General features: G+C 40.6%; 4 protein-coding genes across 7 annotated transcripts; 3 read left to right on the forward strand and 1 right to left on the reverse strand.

Moving 5' to 3' along the window:
* Positions 1-2,823: 2,823 nt before the first annotated feature.
* Positions 2,824-3,920, forward strand: LOC121807060. Its single transcript, XM_042207248.1, has 2 exons — positions 2,824-3,310; positions 3,376-3,920. The coding sequence occupies exons 1-2, from the start codon at positions 2,947-2,949 to the stop codon at positions 3,624-3,626; spliced, it is 615 nt and encodes a 204-aa protein (XP_042063182.1). The 5' UTR covers positions 2,824-2,946; the 3' UTR covers positions 3,627-3,920.
* Positions 3,921-8,567: 4,647 nt separating this feature from the next.
* Positions 8,568-14,831, forward strand: LOC121808534. The gene is made up of 15 exons (XM_042209076.1): positions 8,568-9,033; positions 10,049-10,201; positions 10,296-10,412; positions 10,511-10,595; positions 10,786-10,894; positions 10,999-11,066; positions 11,143-11,268; positions 11,333-12,264; positions 12,357-12,557; positions 12,648-12,708; positions 13,431-13,544; positions 13,779-13,892; positions 13,976-14,065; positions 14,226-14,306; positions 14,422-14,831. Exons 1-14 carry the CDS (start codon positions 8,909-8,911, stop codon positions 14,250-14,252), a joined length of 2,322 nt encoding a protein of 773 aa, XP_042065010.1. The 5' UTR covers positions 8,568-8,908; the 3' UTR covers positions 14,253-14,306; positions 14,422-14,831.
* A 645-nt stretch (positions 14,832-15,476) lies between these two features.
* On the forward strand, positions 15,477-26,484 carry LOC121808536. 4 transcript variants are annotated; one of them, XM_042209079.1, is made up of 4 exons: positions 15,477-16,079; positions 16,636-17,249; positions 17,377-17,451; positions 25,785-26,484. In XM_042209079.1, the coding sequence occupies exons 1-2, from the start codon at positions 15,795-15,797 to the stop codon at positions 17,167-17,169; spliced, it is 819 nt and encodes a 272-aa protein (XP_042065013.1). In that variant the 5' UTR covers positions 15,477-15,794; the 3' UTR covers positions 17,170-17,249; positions 17,377-17,451; positions 25,785-26,484. The 4 variants fall into 4 exon arrangements, with proteins under 4 accessions (XP_042065013.1, XP_042065015.1, XP_042065014.1 ...); XM_042209081.1 differs by lacking the exon at positions 25,785-26,484 and adding an exon at positions 17,921-18,011; XM_042209080.1 differs by lacking the exon at positions 25,785-26,484 and adding an exon at positions 17,805-17,910.
* On the reverse strand, positions 23,690-25,393 carry LOC121808535 (ammonium transporter 1 member 1-like). The gene has a single exon (XM_042209077.1). The coding sequence runs from the start codon at positions 25,377-25,379 to the stop codon at positions 23,880-23,882; it is 1,500 nt and encodes a 499-aa protein (XP_042065011.1). The 5' UTR covers positions 25,380-25,393; the 3' UTR covers positions 23,690-23,879.
* Positions 26,485-26,517: the final 33 nt, after the last annotated feature.

The raw sequence follows: 26,517 nt of genomic DNA on the forward strand, positions 1-26,517 counted from the left end.
CGATTTCGCCGACGCCGGTTCCAATGGTTCGGCGTCAGAACCGGCGTCGGCGAAAAATCGGCGTCGCGATTTTGACGCCGGCATTGGAGATGCTCTAATGGTTTAGATTGATTTGGCTTCGTGCCACTGATAATATTAATGAACAACTAAAAGGTGTTTTCATTATTCAGACGGTATTGGCCTCGAATTAAATCCTAAAGATTGCATATCATGTTTGTTTAGGGTAGATAAAATATTAAAAATAAATAAAAGTATGATTATTTTTATTAAAAAAGTCCCCTTTGAGGCAAACTTAGGATGCTTATTTCACAATTTAAAGTCATTCTCTGCAAAATATGTAGGACCATTCTGTGGACAAAAACGTTGAATCCTTCCAATTTTGATGAACCAAAATAATTCACATGTGACTCTATATCAATCAAAATTATTTATTCCAATTCTAATTTTCACAAGATTTATGTTTAATCGTGTCCCGTTATCTTTTATCCAAATATGATAGATTTTACATATATCACGAGTGAATACTTGTGATTAATTTCAAACACTTCATTAATTTAACTACTCGTAGATATGTATGTGTGGAGCGTGTATATTTGATTGCCATTTAATTATGTTTTATTTAATTACAAAATATCAACATCTTTAAAAGGGACCCCCACACCCTCTCACGAGTAAATATTGACACCATAATAAATGATTTTTTATTATTGAGACAAGACCAAGTGAAATATTGTGAGAACTGGGGGCTCCATATTTATGAGGAGGAGCTTATTTTATGTATTGGAAGAGGGCCATGCAAGAATCTTACACAATTCATTTCGTAACGTATTTAATATGTGTGGGGTTGGAGTGTAGTGTAAACGAATCGAAAATTGTTTGTGTTTTTTCTATATTGCAGTTGAGTGTATGTAATTTGTAAACATTGGATTCTGAAATACTATGCGTATTCTAGTCTTAGAGAAAATATTACGTCGGTTGAATTTTTTCCCCAATAATATCACGTTTTTTTAATTTTATCTTTATTGGTATATAAATTTTGGATTTATTTTCAAAATGTAGAATTTTGAACATCACATATATACTCCATATAAACCTAGTTGAGAGCCAAGTTTGAGATAATATGTGTTAAGAGTCTATTATGAACTGCTTTTGTATTTATATTACTATGTTGCTTGTGTTGGCTCGGACATTTTATTTAATAAAAAAAATGCGTTTTAGGTCTAATATATGGACAACGACAAACACATCATGGCCAAAAATCTATGCCTAAGAGAATATTCTGTTTATATTATGTGATAGTTATTTTTGTTGGTAAAGAACTTAATGATAGAAATATTATCACAGTCAGTTTTCATTTACTGATATTGTAGCTCTAACTTAAAGGGGAGACCGAATTCGGACCATTCTTATTAGTGATGTGTAGAAATTGTTAAAACATAGTACTCCCTCCGTCTCGTGTTACTTGCACCTATTTCCTTTCTGGGCGTCCCAAGTTATTTGCACTCTTTCCATTTATAGTAAAAATTATCACCTACAGCCGCAATTGTTGACTTTGCTATACACTCATTCTTTAATCTCCGTGCCGAAAAGCAAACGTGCTAGTAGCACGGGACGGAGGGAGTATTTCACTTATTTTTCAACTTACTTGACCGAATAACCTGAACACTGATCAAATTAAAAAATTAGAAAATTAATAAAATTAGAAAATTTCTAAATAACATAACTGTCCATTTATGATTTTATATATTCCCTTTATTCTCAAATAATTATATATATGCTACAACTTTGAATTACAACATTTTTTCTATCACAAAATTTTATGATATTATTCGTATAATATCATCAATTTTTCACAATAAAAATTATGAAATACATAAAAATTATTATATTGAAACTATAAATTTCAAAATCTAGATTATACTAGTATAATATCATCAAATTTCAAAATTATTTTTTATTAATATAACATTATCAAAATTTCACAACTAAATACAAAATTATTGTTTTAAAATTCTTTCAAAATAACCTCAATTAAAACAAATTGTAGGTCCATCCAATTATTTAACAACATGAAAGAGGTTGCCACCAAACATTCCTAACTAAATCTTTGAAATTTGAATCAGATATTCATACAAATTAGAGCATCCCCAACCCCATTCCAAATTCAGGCTCCAAGTCATCATACCCATAAATTTGAATATCAGGTCACAATTCCTCTAACCATGCAGGGTCCAACCCGGGCCACAACCCCATCCCAAATTCAGGCTCCAAGTCCCCTCTAAGTCATCATTCCCTTAAATTTGAGTTTCACGTCACAATTCCTCTAACCCTGCAGGCCCCAACCCGGGCCACAACTATTAAATTGCACTATTCACAACTCCAACATATTTTACTCGTAAAATAGAATACGTTGAACAATTAAAACCGAGAAAATTCATTGTTTAATCGAAAAAAAGAAAATTACAAATCCTAGAAAAAGAAAATCACAAATCCTAAAAATTTTAAAAAACTATTTCTTCTTCATTTGTGTGCGAAGGTATCCGATCCTCAAAATAGGCAAACAAAATTAAAAAAAAATTAAAATCGAGGGGAATTGCGGCCCAGCCCGAAGACATCTAACGCCGGGCTGGGACTAGCTCATTGCGGCACGGGCATAGTTTACCCTGAGCCGGGGCGGACCGCGGGCGCGGCGTCCTCGGGATGGTCCCAGGCCGCAACTCTTCGACGCTTAACGCAAGGCCCGGGCCGGGACTTGCTCATTGCGGCCCGGCCCCAAGCGTTGGGAATGCTCTTAGCGTGACTAAAATTTCAATTATTTGCTCAACGACACTTGAATCCCCACTCAAAAAACCAAAATCCTCACATGAAGAATTAAATACACATTACCCCACTCCCCTGTCTTATTATTCAACACCAGTTGCAGAAACAGAGTTAAGAGAGAGAGAAATGGGGAGTTGGCAAACGAAGGAGAAGAGCCCAAGCGACGCGGTGGTAGAAGGCCTCAAAAACAAGGTCCACCTCCTCCAAGGCGAGATCCACGAGGTGATGTGCATCAGAGAGCGAGAGAGCGAGGTTTACGAGCGAGAATTAATGGCGTTCGCCTTCAAGCAAGCTGAATGGAAGCGAGAGAGGAAGCGCCTCAAGGAAGAAATTAGAAGCCTCCGGAAGGTTCTAGAACATAATAATGATCACAATCACATAATTGCCGACGAAGAGCAGGCGAAGAGAGATCAAACGCTCGAGAAGTGGAAGGAGCTGTATTTCGCGATTAAAGTGGAGCTCGATGATCTGATTCGGCGAACGCGTGAAGGTGAGTTCGAATTGAGTTGTTTTTTGTGAAATTGAATGCGGTGATTGATGAATTTTGATGTGCAGAGGAGAGATTGTGCTGGAAGACGGAGGGGGATGGGGATGTGATGCTGGAGATGAAGCGGGAGGTGGCGGCGAAGGGGGAGAGGATTGAGTTTTTGGAGGCGAAGCTGGCGGCGATGGAGCGGCGGGAGGTGGAGAGGGAGAGGGAGATGGATATTTTGAGGCAGAGTTTGAGGATTATGAGCCATAAGAAGAGATCGTCGGTGGCGGCCATTGCTAAACATCAAAGGAGATCAACAATTCGGGAATTATGAATGCTGTTAATTAGTGATGATTAGGGTTTTCTGGTTGATTAATTAGGGGTCTCTGCATGTGTTGTTGCTTGAAGGAGAGGGGGAATATACAAGCAATGTCTTTACTTGCTTTCTTTTATGTGATGATTAATGTGATTGAATCGATGGATGTTTTGTGCTTTCCTATGTTATAGGAATCGATCGGATAAAATCGATCATTTGTTAATATGTTATCGATTTTGTTGGATCGTTTGGCATGACATGTTATTCGAAAATGTATCAATCTATGCTATGTATCATATTTTGGGTTAAAAATGTCCAGCATGTACATAGGGTGAGCCATTTTAGACTCAAATGGTGGAATAATATGGCATATTTATGAATAAAGTGTGTTATTGTTAACTAAAAAATAAAAAGATAAATTATTGGAAAAATTATAAAGTTTGATTAAATTTTGATCCGTTTTTATGGTTTTGAAAAATAGTCAGGAAACCTATAAAGCTCAGCTTTAGTTGTAATGTATTTTTTGAGGAAAAAGTCTACAAGTCGCATGAGTACGTATAATATATTGTTGATGTTTTTCAATCAAAGAACGTCGTCTTCTTTGTGAGTTAACATCATATAACTCATCGGTAATGTCATGCACATATGATATCTCAATTATCATATCAGATACAATTTCATCTAAAATAATTGTTGTGGGATAAATTGTACATAGATCCAAAATTTATGGGGTTTCTAACTAATTTTTTATAATGACAACCCAAAACATGAAGATTTGTTTTCAGAGTTCCGGCATTTTACTTTTTTTTTTCTTTGGAGTTGGTGGAAGAGGAGGAAATGAAATTAAACACCAGCCCATATAGCCCTATTATCCGCCGATGATTTGGAAAATGCAAGCATGGTTTATATTGTGGAAGTGGCGCCTTTGTTAACTTGACTATTCCTGAAAATCAAATAAACGTAGCTCTCAGAGCATCCACTATAGGCTCAAAGGGGCGGACGGAAAATCGGGGTGAGGAGGGGGCGATCTATAGTGGACCGGACGTCCGCCCCCGGGCGGACAGAAAAAAAGGGGCGGGGCTGGGGCGGTAGAGGCTTCGGCAACTAGGGGGCGAGGACGGGGCGATGGTGGTGGCGGCGGGGCGACTAGGGGGCGATGGCGGGCGATCCTATAGTGGGGCGACGGGCGATGGGCGTCCGCCCCATTTGAAATTTTTTTATTTATTTCGAAAATCACCCTATAAATACTACTCCTCCACCATCTATTTTTACACACTTTCACACCCTTCATTTTCACACACTTCCCTTCATTCACTATCTACACTTTCACTCTCAAAAAATGCACGGTGGAGACGACGAATTTCCCGGCTCGCACGAATCGGGATATGGCGGCAATCCTTCCCAGCCGTCGGGATATTCGGTCTCAATTACCTCGTTTTATAATTATTTCAATTCAGCCGATTTAAAAACGAAACGAAAAAATTAAAATGAAAATTGGTTATTAAATTTCGGGGCTATTGGAAGTGTCCGCCTATAGTGGGGCAGTGGAGGAAAAAATTGGGGCTATAGACAAAAAATTGGGACTGTGGACAAAAAAGGGGGCGGGGCTATTGGGGAAGGCCGCCTATAGTGGATGCTCTCAAGTCTCAAACATACTACTACCTCCGTCCCTCAAATATTGGCACACTTTGACCCCGCATGGGTTTTAGGAAATGTAATGGAAAGTGAGTTGAAAAAATTAGTGGATTGTGAGTCTTACTTTTATATATTAGTTTTATAATAAAATGTGAGTAGGAATGAGTTAGTGAGATATGAGGTCAACTACTAAAAATGGTAAAAGTGAAATGGGACAAACTTTGGAGGACGGACGAAAATAGAAAAATGAGACAAACTTTCAGGGACTGAGGTAGTAGTATTTAAGAGAATCTGTTTACTTTAGAAATTTAGAAAGAAACAAATTATAAATAAAATAGAGAGGAAAAATGTAACATCTAAATTTAAATTATTTTCCTTTTTATTTAATCTGATGAGACACATGACACCAATCAAACATTATCTATCACAAACTTGTACAAGTGGCGCCGTTTGAACTCGTGACCTCAAGGTCACCACAATTCTTCGCTGCCAACTATACTACGATCCATTGGTTATATACACTTTAAATACTACTATTTATCACATTTAAAGAATTACGATAATATGGTACACCACACTGCGTTACCATTAGTTACTAATACAAATTTTCTAAAATAAAAAATGTACGTACAAAAAATCCAAATACCTAAACGATATCTACCTCTTACATCTTAGAACTCTCTTAATCCCAATTTCCAAAAACAATAAAAACTTCCTAAAAAACAAGTGGAATGACAAAAGTACCCTCGGTTCATTTCTTTTCCCCATAACCAAGAGTGTTCTTCACCCCATCGATGGCACCCTGAGCCAAGTTAGCAAATTGCTCTCCAGTCTACATAAATCATAAAAAAAATAATAAAATTCATTCATATGCAAAATCATCATAGATGATATCAAAATGGTAACCATAGATTTGAAAAAATTAAATTTGAATTGTGTTAAAAAAAAGACCTGCTCAAAAAAAGAAGCTTCTTCTTGGGTTCTATGGGCCTGTGCTTGGGCCTGCCCACCAGCCTCTGAGGCCCTAACATGGATCGGATGAACTAAATCCGCAGCCTTATCATGGGCCGCACTTGCAGCTGATTCTTCAAACTCATGTATCTTGGCCTGTATGAAAAATTGAAATTCAGATTGATTGGTAAAACGTTTTCTCTTACTAATATGTTGGGATTTGATTCACCATATTCGCAATGTTAATGAGAAGGTATTACTGATTATTATTATTATGGGAAAATTATTGAAAAAAATTATAAAGTTCAGTCAGATTCTAGCCACCAAAATACAGATACTATTGGGTGCCACTACCGATAAATTAAACAATATTCTTTATTCATGAAATAAACAACACTGATTGATTGAAGAATGTGAATAATATATTATACAATATATATATAATTTATTAGCATGAGATAATTAAGTACAAACTCAAAACTTCATTATTGGTCCTTAAAATTATAAAATTTGGTCAAATTTTGGTATTTCTCACAAACTTTAAAATTAGTTTGAAATATCACAAATTTTGCATTTTGTTTGTTATTTTCAAACCCAACACAAGTAAGATATATTTGACGAAAAACTTATTCTATGTGGGCATCCGTGAAATGTTTATAATATTCTAGACCACTTTTTAAGTTCATGGTAAGTATGATAAAAAAAAAGGTCAGTTAGAAACCACATTGATTTAGTGCTAAGTATGATAAAAAAATGCACGTAAGTCCGTTCGATATGGTGATTGACCTGCCATGGGAAATAACAAACAAAAGCAAAGTTTGTGATATTTTAGACCAATTTTAAAAGTTTGTGGAAGTACCAAATTTTGACCAAAGTTCATGATTTTATGGACTAATATCTTTTTTTCTTTTTTTTTTTTGCCAAAACTTTGACAAAACTCATTTTGTTTTTGCTATTTCGCCCTTTTGGCCAAAACATGACAAATGCTATTACCTACAAATATCTTACCTGAGTATTGCCTGCTTGGAGTTGGGAAGACATTTTGTTTGATATTTGTTGATGGATGAAGATAATATACGGTTTTATCGATTTGCAGTTTTGGATTTTTTATGGGGTATTTATAATGTTATTTATTATTGAATGACTGAAAATGGTAGTAGTACTATTTTTTATGGAAAATTTTGTTGGTGAAGAGTGAATTGTTGTCAACTAGTGACTCTCATTGCTAGCATGAAATGTGCTTCTCCATGAATTATACATTTTGTCTTAAAAAACCATATATTTAATCGTGGAACAAAATGAAGATATTATGTTGTTAGTATGGATGATGATATGGTGGGACAGCCACTGATTATAAATAAAAATACCTAAAAAGCATAAAATAAAAATATTAGTACTAATTTGAGGATGGATTAATAAAATATCCATATTAAGATAGTAAAGATAAAAAAGGTAGCCGCTAACATATAAAATGTCATTCATATTAGTTTATCTTAATTCAGGACCAATAGGGGGTGTTCGGTTGGCAAGATTAAATCTCATGATTAAATATGTATCATGTTTGGTTTATAAGATTGAACCCTTCAACTTAATCCTAAATGGATAATCTCATGATAATTAGTCATAGCCTCCCCCCTCCAACTAAAATAATCCCACAATTTAATCATAAATGAATAGTGTCACAATAGATTAAGCTGTGAATTGATTTTTAAATAATGTGATTCACAATAATATATTTTATCTTGAATGACTCAAGATTAATTTACAATTAATAAATTATTGGTTGGACAAATCTCAATAATTTTTTAGTTATGAATTGTTATTTTATAGAGTAGTTAATGACCAACATTTGATTTGACTTGTGAATAAAATCAAAACAATTTATTAAGCCAAACTCCCTAGTTTACAACGAAATTAATTAAGTTTACAATGTAATTAATTAAGTTCACTTCATTTAGACGAATAGGCTTTCCATTAAATTTTGCATTGCGCGATATTTAATAGAGAACGCTAAAGCGTAGGGTATTTAATGAAATCTAAATTTAGAGATTTTTTTTAATATCCCAAAATTTTGAGATATAGTAAATCACTATTAGAGAAAACTTATGGTTATACTTGTTCTCATGGAAAAATTTCGATCATTATTATCAATACATTTTAAAGTAAAAATTCTAATTTCGATGTGATGGTAGTGCTTTAAATTTCTATTTTTGATACAAACAGTCACACAAAAATTAGTAGGAATTTAGTGATATATACATAGATTTCTTTTTTTGATACAAACAATCACAGAAATAAAATTAGTGGGATTTCCAAAGGAGGTACTGTCTCACGCGACAAAAACTCGCGTGGGTCGATGCTCCAGAACCCTTACCGGGGGTATTTCCGTCAAATTCATTCCCCTTTTTACATCGAATTATTTCATTTATTTGCTCCGTTCGCCGGAAAATCTCACTCCTCCTCCGCGCTCGGCTCTCCGCCTCCACCAACAAATTTTCCCTCCCCGTTTTGCCCCTGCCTCCGAGATCTCCCTCTCCTCCAGCATCCCGTGAATTATCCGAAATCCAGGGGCTTTTCCTCGGTATTTCCATCGGTATACCTGTGTGTGTAAGCCTCGTTCAATCTGGATTCGCATGGGATTAGTATGGTAATTGAATTTTCAATCTAGAAGGATTTCGGAATTGTTGATTTGAAATTGCGAATCGTTGCCTGTGATGAGGTCGTCTTCGATCTGGCCGGATAATTCCGCCGCTGCCGCGTCTTCGTCGTCGAGTTTCCAGCAGCTCGTGCCTCCGCCTGTGGCTACGGGCACTCCCGAGAAATCTCGTCCGAGGCAAAGGTTCAATTTTGTACCCCAATCTTACCTCAATTTTGCCTTATTTTACACGGATGGAGTTCGATTGGTGTAGTCCTCTCTCGAATTTGTCTAGATGATTTTTATGTATTTCCTGAAAATTTAGGATATCTTTTTCGGTAATCAATCTCAGAAAATTGAAGTCAATGAGCGAATCCAGACGCGGTTAAATAAATTAGTAGTATTGTATTTTTGGAAAGAAAGCTTAAATTAGAATTAAATTGCTATATTTGCTGCTAAATTTAGTTAACGTAACTCTATCTTATGTTTGTTAATCATGTTTGGAAAGATACCTAAGCGCTAGTTGAAAATTGGTATCAATCCCTCTCGAAGATTTGGAATGACTTTGTGGCAGTTTAATCACAGATCCTTTTTGGGGGGTTTAATGACAATATGGTTTTAATTTATGGTATTGGTGTTATATCTATTGTAACAGCAGAAGGGCTGAGCTATAAGGCTTTGGTCTGCTATGCTTAAATGTGGTCATATGATTAGTTCAAATGTGCTAGACATTATATGCAATGAATAAATTTGATGGTAATTGATTCGCAGTCATTGGAGATGAGAGATCTTTTAACATCTAGGTGATAATATGGGTGTGCTATTCGTTTGTGTGTGCATTTTTATATTTCAGTGAATCTTTTATGTTCTAGAATGTGCAGTTGATAACTTATGTTCTATTCGTTTGTCTTTAGAGATTTTGTGATTCTTATGTTCTAGAATGTGCATTTGATATTGTTTCCAGGGATTATAACTATTTTAACCTGCACCTATGCTCTTATTCTTGACTTATAACAATTCAGCGAGTTGGTAATTTTGGCTTTTTGCAAAAGATACCTGAGCGGGATAACTTATTATCAAAATCTGTACGAAGAAAGTTTTTAAGACTTTTATGACTGTACTATGACCTACTTTGGGTCATTGGGAACCTAAGGAACTCTTTTCAATCCAGATGTCTTCTATTATCATGTTCATTCTCTATTTTTTCTTCCACATGCAGCAATGTATTCCAATTGTTAGCTCGGAGAGAGGTATCTCCTCAAACCAAGCATTCAGCCAGAAGATTTTGGGGCCAGGATTCCAGTACCTGTGCTCACGCTTGCAGAACTAGATTTGAATCTGCTAAAGACGCAAGACAAGAACTTCGTTCATGGTATCTGTGGTTTATCTGTTTTTATATGGATTATAGCTAGTATCAAATCAACTGTAAACAATTGTTTAAAGTCAAATCTTTATTTGGACCATAGGGTAGAGTCAGGGTCATTGCTGCATATATCAGCCAAGTATTGTCCCCTGCAGCCTCCACCTAGGTCAACAATTGCTGCAGCCTTCAGTCCTGATGGAAAGACGCTTGCATCGACACAGTTACTCTCTCACTCACATATATATGTAGTTCATGATATGCTGTGATATACAAAATCTCAGTTGGATAATAAATAAACACAATCTTTCATGGTGACAGTGGAGATCATACGGTGAAAATAATCAATTGTCAGACTGGAAAATGCTTAAAAGTGTTGAGTGGTCATCGGAGGACTCCTTGGGTGGTAAGCCTGTTTTCTTATCCGCCATTTTTTTGTAATCTGATTCATTTGTGATAACTGGAAATGTTTGGACATGTAATTACTGAAGAAACGTGATAAGAGAAGTGGGCGCGAGAGAAGTAAATTACTAATAGCTTTATTTTGCATGGAAGCTGCATCTATTTGTGAGTCTAAGGTTATGAATTTCCTGCAGGTTAGGTTTCATCCACTTTATCCCGACATTCTTGCTAGTGGAAGTCTGGACCATGAAGTTCGATTATGGGATGCCAAAACTGCCGAGTGCATAGGATCGCGTGATTTTTGTAATTTTGGAAAACTTTCCTGTGTTTAGACTATTCATTTTCTGTTTCTGTTCAGACATCACCTTAATCCTATCAAATTGCTTGCTGAAATACCCTTCTTGCAGATCGTCCAATAGCTTCGATTGCATTCCATGCTAAAGGGGAAATTTTGGCCGTTGCTTCTGGTCACAAGGTTAGGAACCTAGATTGTGGCACCTTTGATTCAGATTTGGTGCTACTATATGCCTTTAACTTTTGTTATGTTGCAGCTCTACATGTGGCATTACAACAAGGGAGGGGAGGCTTCCTCTCCAACAATTATATTAAAGACTCGTCGTTCGCTCCGTGCAGTACATTTCCACCCACACGCTGCACCATTTATTCTAACTGCTGAGGTATTGGTTCTGGTGCTGTTAGTAAATCTATTCAGTGATCAGTTTATGATGCTGAGTTTTCCAGGTCAATGATCTAGACTCATCAGACCCTTCCATGACCCCAGCAACTTCGCGTGGCTACTTGCACTACCCTCCTCCTACCATATATTTGGCAGATGCACATTCAAATTATCGTTCAAATTCAGGAAGTGATGTTCCTGTCATGTCTGTACCATTTTTAATATGGCCCTCAGTCAGCATAGGTGATGGGACCTCACAACAAAGTGATGTTGACATGAGTTCCAATGCTTCACAACAAAGGGCGGAGAATTCTGCCTCTGTACGATTGCTCACATATTCAACTCCATCTGGACAATATGAGCTGGTATTGTCTCCCATAGAATCTAGTAGTGCCACTGCACAAGATGAGCGGCTAAATAATTCTTCAACAAGGGAAACTGGTAATGCTGGTTCTGAGCATGCAATGGATGCGATGGACACAGATATGCCAGCTGAAGCTAGAAACAATCAATTTTTCCAATTTGGTGACCCAACAAATTGGGAGCTGCCATTCTTGCAGGGGTGGCTGATTGGTCAAAGCCAAGCTGGCCAACGTGCAGTTCACTCACAAAATGGAGGCAGTAATGAAGGTTTGCCTTCCCACAGTATAGGGGACCTATCAACAGTGGTTCCTCCAGTAATTCCTAATACCGCTGGCAATTTAAGGGTTCCTGGAAGATCTGGCTCGCGGCACCATTCATCACGCACCCATGCAATACCAACAGCCAGATCAGGAGATGCTGCTGCTTTTAACAATAGCCGCCCCCAGCAGAGCAATTCACAGCCTTTCATGAACCAAATCCAGTCTGAGGTAGCCACATCATTAGCTGCAGCAGCAGCTGCTGAGTTGCCTTGTACTGTAAAGCTAAGAATATGGTCTCATAATGTGAAATATCCATGTGCACCTCTTGATTCAGACCGCTGTCGATTAACAATTCCTCATGCTGTACTTTGTAGGTATGGCTGTTTCTGACTTCACCTCATTATTAGCTTTGCAATCAACGGATTGATCCAACTTCCAAATGCTTACATGAAATATATTTTTGCAGTGAAATGGGTGCTCATTTTTCACCTTGTGGAAGGTTTTTGGCAGTCTGCGTAGCATGTGTTTTACCAACAACGGATGCTGATCCAGGGTTTCATAGCCAAATTCATGATGTTACCGGTACCTCAACATCGCCTACTAGACATCCAATTTCAGCTCAGCGGGTTATGTATGAGCTAAGGATATATTCCTTAGAAGAGTCAACGTGAGTCTTCTTCTTATATTCTTCTGCAATATTTCATAATCATTCAAGTCAAATAATTTTATAAAGTGATGATGATTCTGTTTCGTGTAGATTTGGGTTTGTTCTGGCCTCTCGGGCTATCAGAGCTGCTCACTGTTTGACATCAATACAGGTTAGTTGTATTGTGAGATTTATTTGGAAGTAATAACTTGATGTCTAAAAGAGAGTTGTTATGAAACCATCTTTTATCCTATTTTGAATATCTATTGCTTTCAAGTGATTTTATGAAGTTTGAAGTTTCCATATTTAAAGTTGATAAGTAGCATTGCTTATGATACTGCTAAATAATGGGTGCAGATTCCACCGACATTATGGAGTTATATATCACGTTAGAATATGTTGCATCAATCTACTCTAAGTAGGTTGGTGAAATAGTGCATATGTGGTCTCTGTTCTAGACTTCTAGATATCATACTTAATCATTTCTTTTGTTGGTCTTCTTCTCTGTAGGGTTATTCTTTGGTGTTAGTTGTTACTTTCATACCCTTATGAGATCTAGTTTGTTGCTAAATAAAATAAATGTAGGAGAAGCTGGGTTTGACTGTGGTAGGACAATGGCTTTAGTTGCCAGAACTTCAACGTACTATATCCTGTCTTTGGTGTCCCTATGGCTAGGTTCTACACAGGCGCAAGATGTTCTGTTATCTTGCTTTCGGTTATGGCTGTGAGCTTCTCTCGATCAAGTTGTTTGTAAATGCATTTTTGGCTGGACATAAATCATTTATCTGATTCACTGGTGTATTGAAATCTTTGTTGCTTGCTCAAATTTATAGTAATCTGAATGTATTTTTCATGGGGATTCTGATGTGTTATGTCCTTTTTCCGAGCTTGCAGTTTTCTCCAACCTCTGAGCATCTTTTACTTGCTTATGGCCGGCGCCATAGTTCACTTCTTAAAAGTGTTGTCATTGATGGAGATACAACAGTACCCATTTACACTATTCTGGAGGTAAGCTGCTTCGTAAATTACTATTTGATGTCCTTGTGCTCTGTCAGGTTTCACATGATTTGCACCGGCTGTTTATCTGTTCCCGTTTGTTTTGGTGTACAAATTAATTCTGAATTTGGAACTATGTGCATCTCAAGATTTACTTGCTAAACCCTGCCTAAGAACATGAGGGCCATAAAATTCGGTGTAATTATTTTGTCTACCACATCTCTTAGATCTTCGGCTATCTTACAGATCTACAGAGTTTCTGATATGGAACTTGTGCGAGTTCTTCCAAGTGCTGAAGATGAGGTCAATGTAGCTTGTTTTCACCCTTTAGTTGGAGGTGGGCTGGTATACGGAACCAAGGTAAAAAAGGAAACTATCTCATATGTTTTTCGAGTTTGTGATAAGTTTTTACTTCAACTATGGTTTTCTTTTGAACGTGACAGGAAGGAAAGCTGAGGATCCTTCAATGTGATGGTTCGGACAGCTTCAGTTCCAAGGAATCCCGCATTCCTGATGATAATAACATGGTGGAGGTATATAATTCTTTCACACACTTATTTGTAATCATATATAGATGCAACTTTTGGCAATCCATCCGGTGAATCACTTAATGGTTGTTAATATGTTCATACCTAAATCATATTTTCCTCTTCAATTGCTTGTATCATATCAACGTATGTTTTTTGGTTGAAGGTTCCAACTTTTGCATTGGAAGGTTGACTGTTAATTCTCAAGGCAGTTACATTATGCACCACCTCAGAACTCGATCACACAGTTAGTTCTACCTCTCTTCTTCAAAATGTAGCTGAGAAATGGAAGTAATCGAGTGGTAGTTGAGTGTATGATGTTAACTCAATTTTCTATGAGAATAACGTGCTTCATTGCTCAGGTGATGCCGACTTGCAAGAATGAAAGGGCTCATATGAAGCACATGATTATCATGAGGAAAAACACCTCGAATCTCGATTTGTTCCAGCAGTCTTAACGGCCTCTCTTGTTAGTGGCAGGTTGGTTTCGAATCTAACAACTGTGTGGAGTTAAATTATGTGCAATTGATAATTTGGTAAAGAGGGAGGTATGGTAGGAAGTAGACAAAGGAAGGTTGTGGTCGACTCTACATTCTGTGTACAGAGACAACTACCAAAAGTTTGCTTGTGGCACCAAGTTTAGCTGCTTAGAGTGTGAATTTGTTGGGCAGTTCTGCAGAATTTCTTGATTGATTATTGAGAGGGGACTAATTTTACTCCCTTGTATATTAACATTGTGGTTTCTCATGAATGTAACACTTGTTTTACACTATTTGGTGATTGATCCCCTTATATTTTCTTTTATCAAACACCACCACATGCTTCAACTACAAAATTTGTTATTGTTGAATTTTATTTCGTACTACTAAAGGCTAAAGAAAACATTAAATTCGTCAATAGGGTGGTTGGAACGAATTGCAAAATTAGGGTTTCTGCTAAAATTAAGACGAGGAACACATCACTTTCAGAAGCATCGATCAATCAAAAAACAGATTCAAAGATCAACTAAAATTTCATAATCAAACAAGAGGCCGGCTGGTGTACGATTTGAAGATCAACTACAGTTCACCATTGAAAAAGAGGACAGCTGCTGGTCGTACAAGCGACTATAGATTTGAAGATCGAATACAACCGATGCATACTTCCAGCAAATATAAAGGCGACAAAATCAAACAAAAAAGAAGAGAGAATCACACGATATATACTAGTTGATGTCTTCGTCGTCGAAATCGTCCTGGAAAGAGTTGAAGAAATCCGCATCGGCAAGGCGGTGGAGGTCCAAAATTGGCCCCTCGCCGAAGAGATCCAATGATGAATCGACGTCGTCGACGTCCATCGCCACCGAGACACCGCCACTCTGCTCCTCCGCCTCCCCGAAGTAATCCATCGCCACCGTCTTCATCGTGCCTCGCCCTGTCGTTTGGTTTCGATATTTATTTCTCCGCTTGAAGCTGTAATTTGATGTGACGACTGGGCTTATTTATACGGGCTACTACAGAAACGGGCCTTTAGTGATGGACCTGGGCCGGACCCATCTACACTAAATTAGTTATGACAATTTTATACTACTAGTACAATATTTAAATTTGTATAATAATCATAGTTGTTACTCCTACATTGATAAAAAAAATACAATTAAAAATAAATAAAAAATAAAAAATAAAAAATAAAGAACTGTTGTATGGATTGGCGGTCTTCCACTAGTAACAGATAAGCGAACTGTGGGCCTGTGGCAATGGCGGTGATAGAGGTGGCGCTTCATCTCCACGCGCCTCCGTTTCTCTCTCACCGTGCTTCTGTTTTCCTATATGCCCCAAGTTCCGGTATCAATCTCCATTGCCGCCCACTTTCTGTATCCGGTCACCGGTTTCTCCTCGTTCGGCAATGGCCGCTTCATATCTGCCAGTGTCGCCGTTGGGACTCCAACGCTGAATACTATGCTGCCGAAGAAATTGAGGATTTCGACGAGCAGTGGACTGCAGCTCTTGAGGATTACATCGATAGCATCTGGATATTAAAGGTGATCTTCAAGTTAGTGTACTAATTATTTACAGTTTTTTGCTTTGATTCTTCAATTGCAATTAATAGATTGAATCACGGTATAGATTAGATCGCGAATTAACGTGATCGATCGAACCTAACTTTGAGCAAGGCGTTATTAGAGGAATTGCCTTCATTAGTTCGGCTGCTTGAATTGATAAGTGTGAAATTGTTGATACATTGATTGTGCTACTGATTGTAAAAAAGGGATTGAGAATCCCTAAATCATACTATTTCGACTTTCTTGTGTGGATCCATTTTGAGGATAGTTTTACCAATGTGAATCAAGAACTTGCTGATGCCTGTGGGAGTAACTCCATGTGTCCCTTTATTGATTCTCTCTACAAAAAGCCTGTGTGTTTTCATCATTGATTAATATGAATGTAAGCAATAAACACATGAACTTACTGCATTCACAGTTTTGGTTTGGGGGGAGGGGAGGTGTAAGGTCTGTGTTTTTTGTTCGAAACGAGTCTGTCATCTTATGAGATATTCTTTAGTCATACCTCATGGCTAACCATTTTGGTTATATGCAGGTGTTTGGATCGTATGGTTGGATGCTTCCACCTATTTTACTGTCGCTGCTGCTAGCGAATGGTCTAAAAGCGTTTCTTCTGGCATTGGCTCTGCCAATTGGACAGTCAACTTTTGCATTTGCCATAAACAGGTTCCAGAACCGGGGCAAGGACAAGCCAAAGCGGAAAGACAAGACGAAGAAGCGAAGATCACGTGTCTATAGCTCAAGAGATGCTGGTTCGGTGGAATCACCTGAGTACACTTATGGGCAAAGGCCGCAGAGGAAACAGAAAGGATATCAATCATGGGGTTCCAAAGATGATTTTACTACAACTGCAGCCGATTTTGGTGGATGGGATGAGCTAGATTCAGGTATGGATTACAATGTAGGAGGAGGCTCTTCCAGAAGGGAACAGAGAAAAACGAGTGGGTCACGAGGGGCGTCTGCAAAGAAGGGTGGAAAAAGGATATTGAGGGAGAGTGATGGGCCTTTGTTACTGAGGTTGCTGATATCTGTTTTCCCATTTTTGAGCACATGGACTAAGATGCTGTAGTTGAGGCTCGCTTACTTCACCGTCTGTTGCTCGATCCCAGCAAAGAAAATGGAAATCTTCAGATCACATTATGCAGAAAGGTTGGTGAATAGTGGTGTAGTTTCATTCTGAATTTGGATGATTACTCACACACGGTACTCATCTATATGGCCTCGGAAGCATACTTATCGTATTCTTGTGCATTGCATTATGTGCCTTTTTGCCTAGGTTGGTTCCTCCATGATGGAGTCAGGCAAGGATCGCGCCCGCAGCACCACCATTACGTGCTGTTTTATAGCCAAAGTAAGTTGTTTTCCCAGATTTTGCTCTCAACTTTGAACTTTCTTGATAACTGACCATTTTATCAGTTTGGTAATTGGCATGGATATATATAGAGCAACATATTAGCATGGATTTGCATATTATGAGATGTCACTTTTTATGGATTAAGTCGTCTTACAGTCTCATCACATGCTTTTGTACATGTACACAATAAAGTATGAATTCTTTATAGAACATAAAGGATGAAAGTATAAATTAGACCATGAAATTGTGAGCAATTTCACAGTAAGTATACCGATGGTTTAATTTGAGCACAAGCAACCTTTGTTATTTGTCATTCTCTAAACATCACGAGAATCTTTCCTCCTTTTCAGACAGGGGTGGGTAGTCTTCTCGTGATATATGGTTAGGGATAGCGCCAAATCTTGTTCAAGTTGCAAACCAGTTAATGTATCTGTCGATATTAATAAATTTCAGACTATATATACAGGATGCGATTGATTTCCTATATCGGAAACTGCAAGCAAGGATTGTTGTATCCAATTTCCATATTTTAAGTTTGAGAACATATGTATACATTAGACTTGGAGATTGCTCCACAGTCCGCACAAATTCAAATTCACAAATATTGAAGAAAGAATTTAGCAAATCAAAACATAACATACAAAACAGTGGCTTCCACAAACATCTTGTCATTAGAATTTTCATGTGTTACGAAATCATACTAACTATATACTACTAGTACTTGGTAAGTGATGGAGTACGTACTAAACAAGCCCAACAGCAGCAAAGCCCATCAGCCTAAAGCCCAAGAAAGAGTATCAGTTCGGCATGACTAAAGAGTATCAGTCCGGCATGACTAAAGAGTTCAGTTCGGCACAATCAAAGAGTTCGGCCCCAGCCTACAGCTCGGTAAAAGCCAACCAATCAAACTCTGCTCTCAGGTCGGCATCAAGCTCTACTCTCAGATCGGCAAAAGCTGCTCGGCCATAATTCAGCAGTTCGATCTCAGTATTCGACCGAACTAGGAGATAGTGGACTCATGCAGGATTTCCACCTCCACTACCCACGATCTATTTAGTGGTGTCAAGCAGTCATTAACTCATGCAGGATAGTGGACCCATGCAAGATCGCCACGATCTCCACGACATCCACTACCTAGTAAATGGCTGCATGCCACGATCTAGGTTCAATGTATAAATAGAACCTAGATCAGATAGATAGGGGAAGTTCTAAATAGACTCTCTCGCTTTCTAGAGATAAAATACAAAATAGCAAGTCTGTATTGTAAGCTGTAAGAAAACAGATCAAGCAATACAACTCTGCCCTCATTTCTTCCCGTGGACGTAGATTTACCTCAGTAAATCGAACCACGTAAAATCTCTGTGTCGTGATCTGCATCTTCCTGCATTCATCATCATCAAAAATTCGCGGATTCATCACTGGCGCCGTCTGTGGGAAACAGAGAACCAAATTTGTGATAAAGCGAATTTTTGACCCTTTTTCCACCCCAAAAAAATGCATACCAGATCACATAACACCCATAATACCGTTCGTGATAACCGTGAGGAAGCTAGTCCAGCTCGCAGGTCTGAAAAACGGCCTCGGGAGACATCTACCTCCGGCTCTCACGAAGAAGGAACAAGCCACTCCAGGAGTCATCGCACCGAGTCTTCCCAGCAGCCCGATTTAAATGAAGCTGTCAAGCTGTTCTTGGCCGAAAAGCAGGAGGAGTTCTTAACCTTCCTGCAGAAGAGCCAACAGCCGGAGAAGACAACGGCGGATTCTCCCTCCTCATCCAGACATGAAAGTCACTACCGCAGTAGTGACGTGTCTTCCAGGAGAAAGAATCCTCAACCCCGACATGTTCCTGTTCCTCCTCGGTACCGGAACCACAGGAGAACTCCATCTCCTCCGTACCGAAGAAATATCGGGTTCGCCATGTACGGAGCATTAAAGACTCCGTTCTCGGACGATATCACCCGAACTCCTTTGCCGCGGAACTACCGGACACCGTCAATGACTTATGACGGGCTAGTGGATCCTCATGACTTCTTGGGACGCTATCAGTATAATATGGCGAACCAGGGTCTCAATGAGGTCCATATGTGCAAGCTGTTCCCCGAGCTGCTCATCGGGAACGCCAGAAGGTGGTTCGACAGCCTTCCTCAAGGCAGCATTAGATCCTACCAAGATCTAATGGATGCTTTCCACAGGAGGTTCTTTCAGAAAGCGGAAGCCCGGATCACTTCGGCTCAGCTGCTTTCTATACGTCAAGGTCACGACGAAAAGATCAGCGACTTTTTGACGAGATTCCACAAGGAATGCCTACAAGTAGATGATCTCAATGATCTACTTGTCATTTCGGCATTCCAAAATGGAATCCTGCCCGGAGCTCTCTACAGAAAGCTCGTGGAATGCAGTCCGCAAACAGCTCAAGAGATGTGGGACATTGCGGACCAGTTCGCCCGTGCCGATGAGGCAGACCGTCGAAAACGGTCTTTAGACAGCTCATCTAGAGGAGACGAAAAGAAGCCCGATCATAGCGACCAGAGGCTTCCTCGCCGAACTCCTTTTGAAAGAATTCAAAGGGCACCGGTACAAGGCAGATTGGGACCACGTCTCAATCCTGAGAAGCCGCCCGCTCAGTTCGTACCCTTAAACAAGTCAAGAGCGGAAATTTTCGAACTACATTCCGATATGTTCGAAAAGCCAAGGCGGATGACGAAATCGGCCGCGCGCCGACCTCAGGATCAATATTGCTCCTTCCATCAAGACTACGGTCACGATACCGAGGAGTGCCAACATTTGGCTGCAGGTATTGATGCCCTTGTGAAAGCAGGGACGTTAAAAAAATACCAAAGCAAGCAGCCGAAAAGGAACAAAAAGCAGGGAGGTGCGAACTGCGCTCCTCGGGATCCGAAAAGGCAACGGGATCCCGAAGACGATAACGAGCCGCAATATGATGGAGTAATCCTAACTATTCACGCTCTCCCTGCCGAGAAGACTAAATCGCCAAATGGGCCATAGAGCTGGGAGAACACTCAATCGAGTACCTACCTCGAAAAGCCATCAAGGGACAAGCCTTGGCAGATTTTCTTGCAGAGGCCAAGTTCGATCAAGCAATCCCTGTCATTGCCGAACAGAAAAATTCTGCCAATGCCGAACTAGCACAGCCCTTGGAATCCGAAGAAAAGCCGCCGGACTGCTGGAGCGGATTCGTAGATGGAGCTTCGAATAAAACGGGAAGTGGAGCTGGTATTCTGCTTATCGCTCCCGATGGACACGAGGTAACCTATTCACTTCGGTTCTCATTCCCAACCACTAATAACGAAGCCGAATACGAAGCCCTCCTTGCCGGACTCCAGTTAGCGCAAAGTCTGCTCGTCAAATCTCTCAAAGTCCATTGTGATTCACAAGTCATAGTAAATCACATGTTGGGTACAAGTGAAGCTCGTGACGAGAGAATGAAGAAGTATTTGGACAAAGCGCAAAGCATCAGCCGAAGTTTCTCCTATTTTCGGATAATCCGCATTCCCAGAGCGGAAAATAGCCGAGCAGATACCTTAAGTAAGTTGGCCTCAGATCCGAGCTCAAAGGCGGAAGAATTAATGCATCGAAGCATTGATGAAGCCGAGGTACGTTCAGTATCCAGCTCGCCGAACTGGATGACGCCAATCTTGCAGTATCTGGATCAAGGACAATTGCCCGAGGATAAGAGAGAAGCTCGGAAGATCACGTGCCGAGCACTTCGGTACGAACTTCATGAAGGAGTCCTCTTTAGAAAGTCTTACCTCCAGCCGTTATTGCGGTGCGTAGGACCAGAAGAGACGGACTACATCCTCAGAGAAGTTCATGAAGGATCGTGCGGCAGCCACATCGGAGCTAGAGCTTTAGCTAAAAAAGTTCTAAGATGGGGATATTATTGGCCAACCTTGGTACAAGAAGCAGTGCAGCTCGTCAAGACCTGCCCGAAGTGCCAAATCCATGCAAATATCCCAAGGATGCCGCAGACCGATCTATCCACTATGCAGAGCCCTTGGCCCTTCATGCAATGGGGCATAGACATAGTGGGACCACTTCCTCAAGCTCCTCGGCAAATGAAATTCCTAATCGTTGCCGTGGACTACTTTACGAAGTGGGTGGAAGCTGAACCATTAGCTACGATAACGAGCTCGAAGGCATTGGATTTCGTCTGAAAGAACATAGTGTGCCGATTTGGCATACCCCACATCCTCATCTCGGATAACGGGACTCAGTTCACCGACAAGACGTTCAAGAATTGGTGCCAAGAGCTGAATATTCAACAGCGGTTCACTTCGGTCTCTCATCCACAAGCAAACGGACAAACGGAGGTAACAAATCGTATCCTGGTGAAAGGGTTAAAAGCTCGGTTAGAACAAGCCAAAGGACAATGGGTAGAAAATCTCCCTCAAGTCCTATGGTCCTACCGAACTACACCCACAACCTCCAACGGTGAAACTCCGTACAGTCTGGTGTACGGCACTGAAGCCGTAATTCCGGTGGAGATCGGCGTACCCAGTCCCCGAACTCTAAATTTCTCCTCAGAAATGAATGACGACGGACTGAGAGCCGAGCTAGATCTTGCCGAAGAAAGAAGAGAATTGGCATGCATAAAAGCAGCCAAGTACAAGGAGCAAGTAGCCCGGTATTACAACCAAAGGGTGAAGAAGCTGCAATTTCAAGTGGGAGATCTCGTCTTGAGAAACAACGAAGTAAGCCGAGCAGAAAAGCTGGGCAAGCTCGAACCCACATGGGAAGGTCCGTATCGGGTGTCAGAAGTCCTCGGCAAAGGGTCTTACAAATTGGCTCACGTGTCAGGAGAACAGGTACCCCGAACATGGCACATTTCCAACCTCAAAAAGTTCCATTTGTAAGAGACAGTCCGGTCAGTCAGTCTTGAGTCCTGTTCGGTCAATGTGCTTTATTTGGTTTACTTGGTCTTTATTTGTCTCTGTGCGTTTTGTCTGTGTGTTTTGTCTGTCTCTGTGCGTGTCGTCTCTTACAAATGTTACTGAGGTATCTTGTTCTTCGAAGGCTGATCCCCTTCTTAGAACATATACAAGCCAACGATTGTGAGTCAAAGCTTCTAAAGAGGATACAAGACCACAATTCAGCTTAAACAAGCAGTTCGTCTGAAACGAACTGCAATAAGCCAACGATTGTGAAGTCCAAGCTTCTAAAGAGGATACAAGACCACAATTCGGCTTAAAAATCAAGCACTTCGTCTGAAACGAACTGCAACAAAAGTCCGATTCACGCGATAAAACTTGCCTGAATTAGGACAAGGGAAAGTCCGATCCACGCGATAAAACTCGCCGAATTAGGACAAGGGAAAGTCCGATCCCCAAATTAGGACAACGGAAAGTTCGATCCGAGCGATAAAACTCGCCAAATTAGGACGCAAACCAAGTCCGGTCAAAGAAGAGTTCACTTCATCAGACCGAGGACAAACATCAACTTACCCCGTACCTTTATCCAGAATGCCGAAGTGATTCACTTCACTTTTCGGGGGGGGTAGTGATGGAGTACGTACTAAACAAGCCCAACAGCAGCAAAGCCCATCAGCCTAAAGCCCAAGAAAGAGTATCAGTTCGGCATGACTAAAGAGTATCAGTCCGGCATGACTAAAGAGTTCAGTTCGGCACAATCAAAGAGTTCGGCCCCAGCCTACAGCTCGGTAAAAGCCAACCAATCAAACTCTGCTCTCAGGTCGGCATCAAGCTCTACTCTCAGATCGGCAAAAGCTGCTCGGCCATAATTCAGCAGTTCGATCTCAGTATTCGACCGAACTAGGAGATAGTGGACTCATGCAGGATTTCCACCTCCACTACCCACGATCTATTTAGTGGTGTCAAGCAGTCATTAACTCATGCAGGATAGTGGACCCATGCAAGATCGCCACGATCTCCACGACATCCACTACCTAGTAAATGGCTGCATGCCACGATCTAGGTTCAATGTATAAATAGAACCTAGATCAGATAGATAGGGGAAGTTCTAAATAGACTCTCTCGCTTTCTAGAGATAAAATACAAAATAGCAAGTCTGTATTGTAAGCTGTAAGAAAACAGATCAAGCAATACAACTCTGCCCTCATTTCTTCCCGTGGACGTAGATTTACCTCAGTAAATCGAACCACGTAAAATCTCTGTGTCGTGATCTGCATCTTCCTGCATTCATCATCATCAAAAATTCGCGGATTCATCAGTAAACATACGAAACATATATGTAAATCAAAATGTAGTCCATTCTCACACTATCTTCAATTTCAACCACTGACAGAGTAATGAAGCAAAGCCTATAATCCTAAGCACCGCCAATCTAATCGAACCACAGTCTATAATAAACTTTATAAAAGGAATGTACAAGAGTTGATCAATCACAAATATGATTCTTGAAAATAACTATACTAGAAATAAAATAAACTAAATTGAAGCCACTGCTGGAAATGATTCTGCCCTACCATTTCGCATCCCATTATCTAGCGAATCATCCTCATACACGTATGCGAATCCACCATGTCGGGTCAGATCCATACCCGCCATCTCGTCTTCGGGCGATATCCGTAGAAGCTTCAGCTTATGCAAACCGTAAAACAAAGGACCCATGGTTACACTGACCCACCCGACAATCACCACAATCTGAACCAAATGAGCCGCCAGCAGCCTCCACCCGCCCCCCATAAACAACCCGAAAGGCCGACCCGCCCGCCCCGGGTACACCTCGTTCACGTACTCCTCCGTCGCGAACAGTGCCGTGAATATCACGCCCCACGCGCCGCACCCGCCATGCAGCTGCGCGGCCTCCAACGGGTCGTCGTACTTGGCCCGCTCCGCAGCCATGTTCCACCCCATGAGCACGAGCGCGGCCACAAACCCGCATATCAGCGCGGCCCAGGGCTCCACCACGGAGCACCCAGCCGTGATGGCAGCGAACCCGCCCAGTAACCCGTTGCAAACGTCGGTCACGTTCCAATGGCCAGATACGAGCCGTCTCACGAATAATGTCGTGAGAGCGGCGGAGCATCCGGCCAGAGTGGTGGTGACCGCCGTTCGCCCGATGGCAGACCACTGGCCGTAGTATCCGCCGCTCGGGTGGGTGTACGGGGTGAGGATTTTGAGAAATGACCCGGGATTGAACCCGTACCACCCGAACCATAATAGGAAAGTGCCTAGTACTACTAGGGACGCGCTGTGACCTCGCAAGGCCACAGCGCGGCCAGAGTGGTCAAATCTCCCGATTCTCGGGCCTTCAACTATTGCTCCGTAAAAACCAGCGATGCCGCCAACCATGTGGACCACGCCGGACCCGGCAAAGTCGATGACGCCGGATCCGAAGAGGAGGCGGCCGGGGTTGGCAGCGCTGGCCCAGCCGTCGGCGGACCAAAACCAATGGGAAACAACAGGGTAAACAAAGCCGGTGAGGAAGGAGGAGTAGATCAAGTAAGCGACGAACTGAGTCCGCTCGGCGATGGAGCCGCTGGTGATGCCGGCGGCGGCGATGGCGAAGGCCCATTGGAAGAGGAAGTGGCTGTAGTCGAAGAGAGGGGAGGGGATTTCTTTGAGGCCAAAGAAGTGGCGGCCGATGAAGCCGTTGGAGGGGGATCCAAAGGCGAAGGCGAAGCCGAAGAGGTAGTAGAAGATGCCGCCGGCTGCGGCGTCGAGGACGTTGGTGAGCATGATGTTCATGGTGTTCTTGGCGCGGACGGAGCCGGCGCAGAGCATGGCGAAGCCGAGCTGCATGGAGAAGACGAGGTACGCGGAGAAGAGGAGGTAAGTGGAGTCCACAGCGTAGGAGGTGGCCGTGAATTTTTCCGACACGGCGGAGAACTGTCGGCAGATGTAGTCTGCCGCGGCGGCGCCGTTTGTGGCGTTGCCGCCGAGGAGCGGCGCCAGCTGGGCGGCTGAGCAGTCTAATGAAGCCATGGATTGCCTTCCGATTTTCGGAGAAATTATAATACAAGAAAATTTGATGGAAAATTAGGGCTGGCCACCAGATTTATAGGAAAAAAAGGACTTTCTGTTGAGTGATTATGGTTTTATATTGCTTAATTTATTGGAATTAACTATAATACGGAGTATTAATTACATCTACTGATAAAAATTAAGAATCATTTTTAGCCCATATGATTAATGATTTAGATGGACCCGTGACTTTATTGAATGAATTTGTATTTTGTGTTTGAACCTATAAAATGAAAATATTGAATTCATGCAAATTGAAGTTCATGATTTATCTTCCTACTTAAAGATGGTATGAATTTTAGTAAGGAAAGTATCGATTGAGGTTTTGGGATGAATTGAATGTAATTAGCTGTAATTTGTCGATAGGAAGGTACATATGCGAGAGTATCAGTTTCTGATTTAAAGAATCCTAGTAGAATCGAATCTTGGGCGAGAGATTCATGGGACTTTACGACTGCTGTTATTTATGGCACGTGCGGAAAATAAGGTGGGATTTGCATAAGCCAAGATTCTTCTGTGGTCAGCAGCATTTCTTCTATCTTCTTGATTATAATGGGTGGTTTCTCTTTAACTACAAATTTTTGAGAATTATCAGTTTCAGAATTCACAGAATTGAATTTCCTCTATTTTTTACACTTTCCCTCCGTTCCATGGTAAAAATCTCAATTGAGGCGGATATGAATTTTAAAAAATTAAAATAACAGTATTAAATGATAAAAGAAAATAATGGAATGTGAATCACATTTAAAAATGTGAATAGAATGTGGGGCATACTAACATTTACGTGATAAGTGAGTAGATACTCTTAATATTGGATAAACTAAAATGGAAAATGAGACTGCTAACGTGGAAGGGATGGAGTACTACATAGTTACCTAGTTTGGTAAATAAATGAAAAGATAAATTAAAGAAATGAAGTAAAAAACACATTTTTAATTACAAAAGAATCCCACATTTTCTTTATTAATACACTTTATTCACTTAAACCACATCCACCAATCTTTTTCTTAACTAAAAATGCCCAAGTCCACAGATTGTCTATGAAAAATATGTACCCTTGAAAATATATGAAAACTGCCCTAATTGAAATGTATGGACT

The sequence above is a fragment of the Salvia splendens genome, chromosome 6 (assembly GCF_004379255.2).
Source record: "Salvia splendens isolate huo1 chromosome 6, SspV2, whole genome shotgun sequence".
Classification (NCBI taxonomy): Eukaryota; Viridiplantae; Streptophyta; class Magnoliopsida; order Lamiales; family Lamiaceae; genus Salvia; species Salvia splendens.

What these genes read in the sequence shown, in the direction of transcription:
- LOC121807060 (XM_042207248.1), top strand. Translation starts at nt 2,947, where the DNA reads ATGGGGAGTTGGCAAACGAAGGAGAAGAGCCCAAGCGACGCGGTGGTA. An exon ending in GATTCGGCGAACGCGTGAAG is followed by an intron (nt 3,311 to 3,375) that starts GTGAGTTCGAAT and finishes TTTGATGTGCAG; the next exon opens with AGGAGAGATTGTGCTGGAAG.
- LOC121808534 (XM_042209076.1), top strand. Translation starts at nt 8,909, where the DNA reads ATGAGGTCGTCTTCGATCTGGCCGGATAATTCCGCCGCTGCCGCGTCT. An exon ending in AAATCTCGTCCGAGGCAAAG is followed by an intron (nt 9,034 to 10,048) that starts GTTCAATTTTGT and finishes TTCCACATGCAG; the next exon opens with CAATGTATTCCAATTGTTAG. An exon ending in AGACAAGAACTTCGTTCATG is followed by an intron (nt 10,202 to 10,295) that starts GTATCTGTGGTT and finishes TTTGGACCATAG; the next exon opens with GGTAGAGTCAGGGTCATTGC.
- LOC121808536 (XM_042209079.1), top strand. Translation starts at nt 15,795, where the DNA reads ATGGCGGTGATAGAGGTGGCGCTTCATCTCCACGCGCCTCCGTTTCTC. An exon ending in ATAGCATCTGGATATTAAAG is followed by an intron (nt 16,080 to 16,635) that starts GTGATCTTCAAG and finishes GGTTATATGCAG; the next exon opens with GTGTTTGGATCGTATGGTTG.
- LOC121808535 (XM_042209077.1), bottom strand. Translation starts at nt 25,379, where the DNA reads ATGGCTTCATTAGACTGCTCAGCCGCCCAGCTGGCGCCGCTCCTCGGC.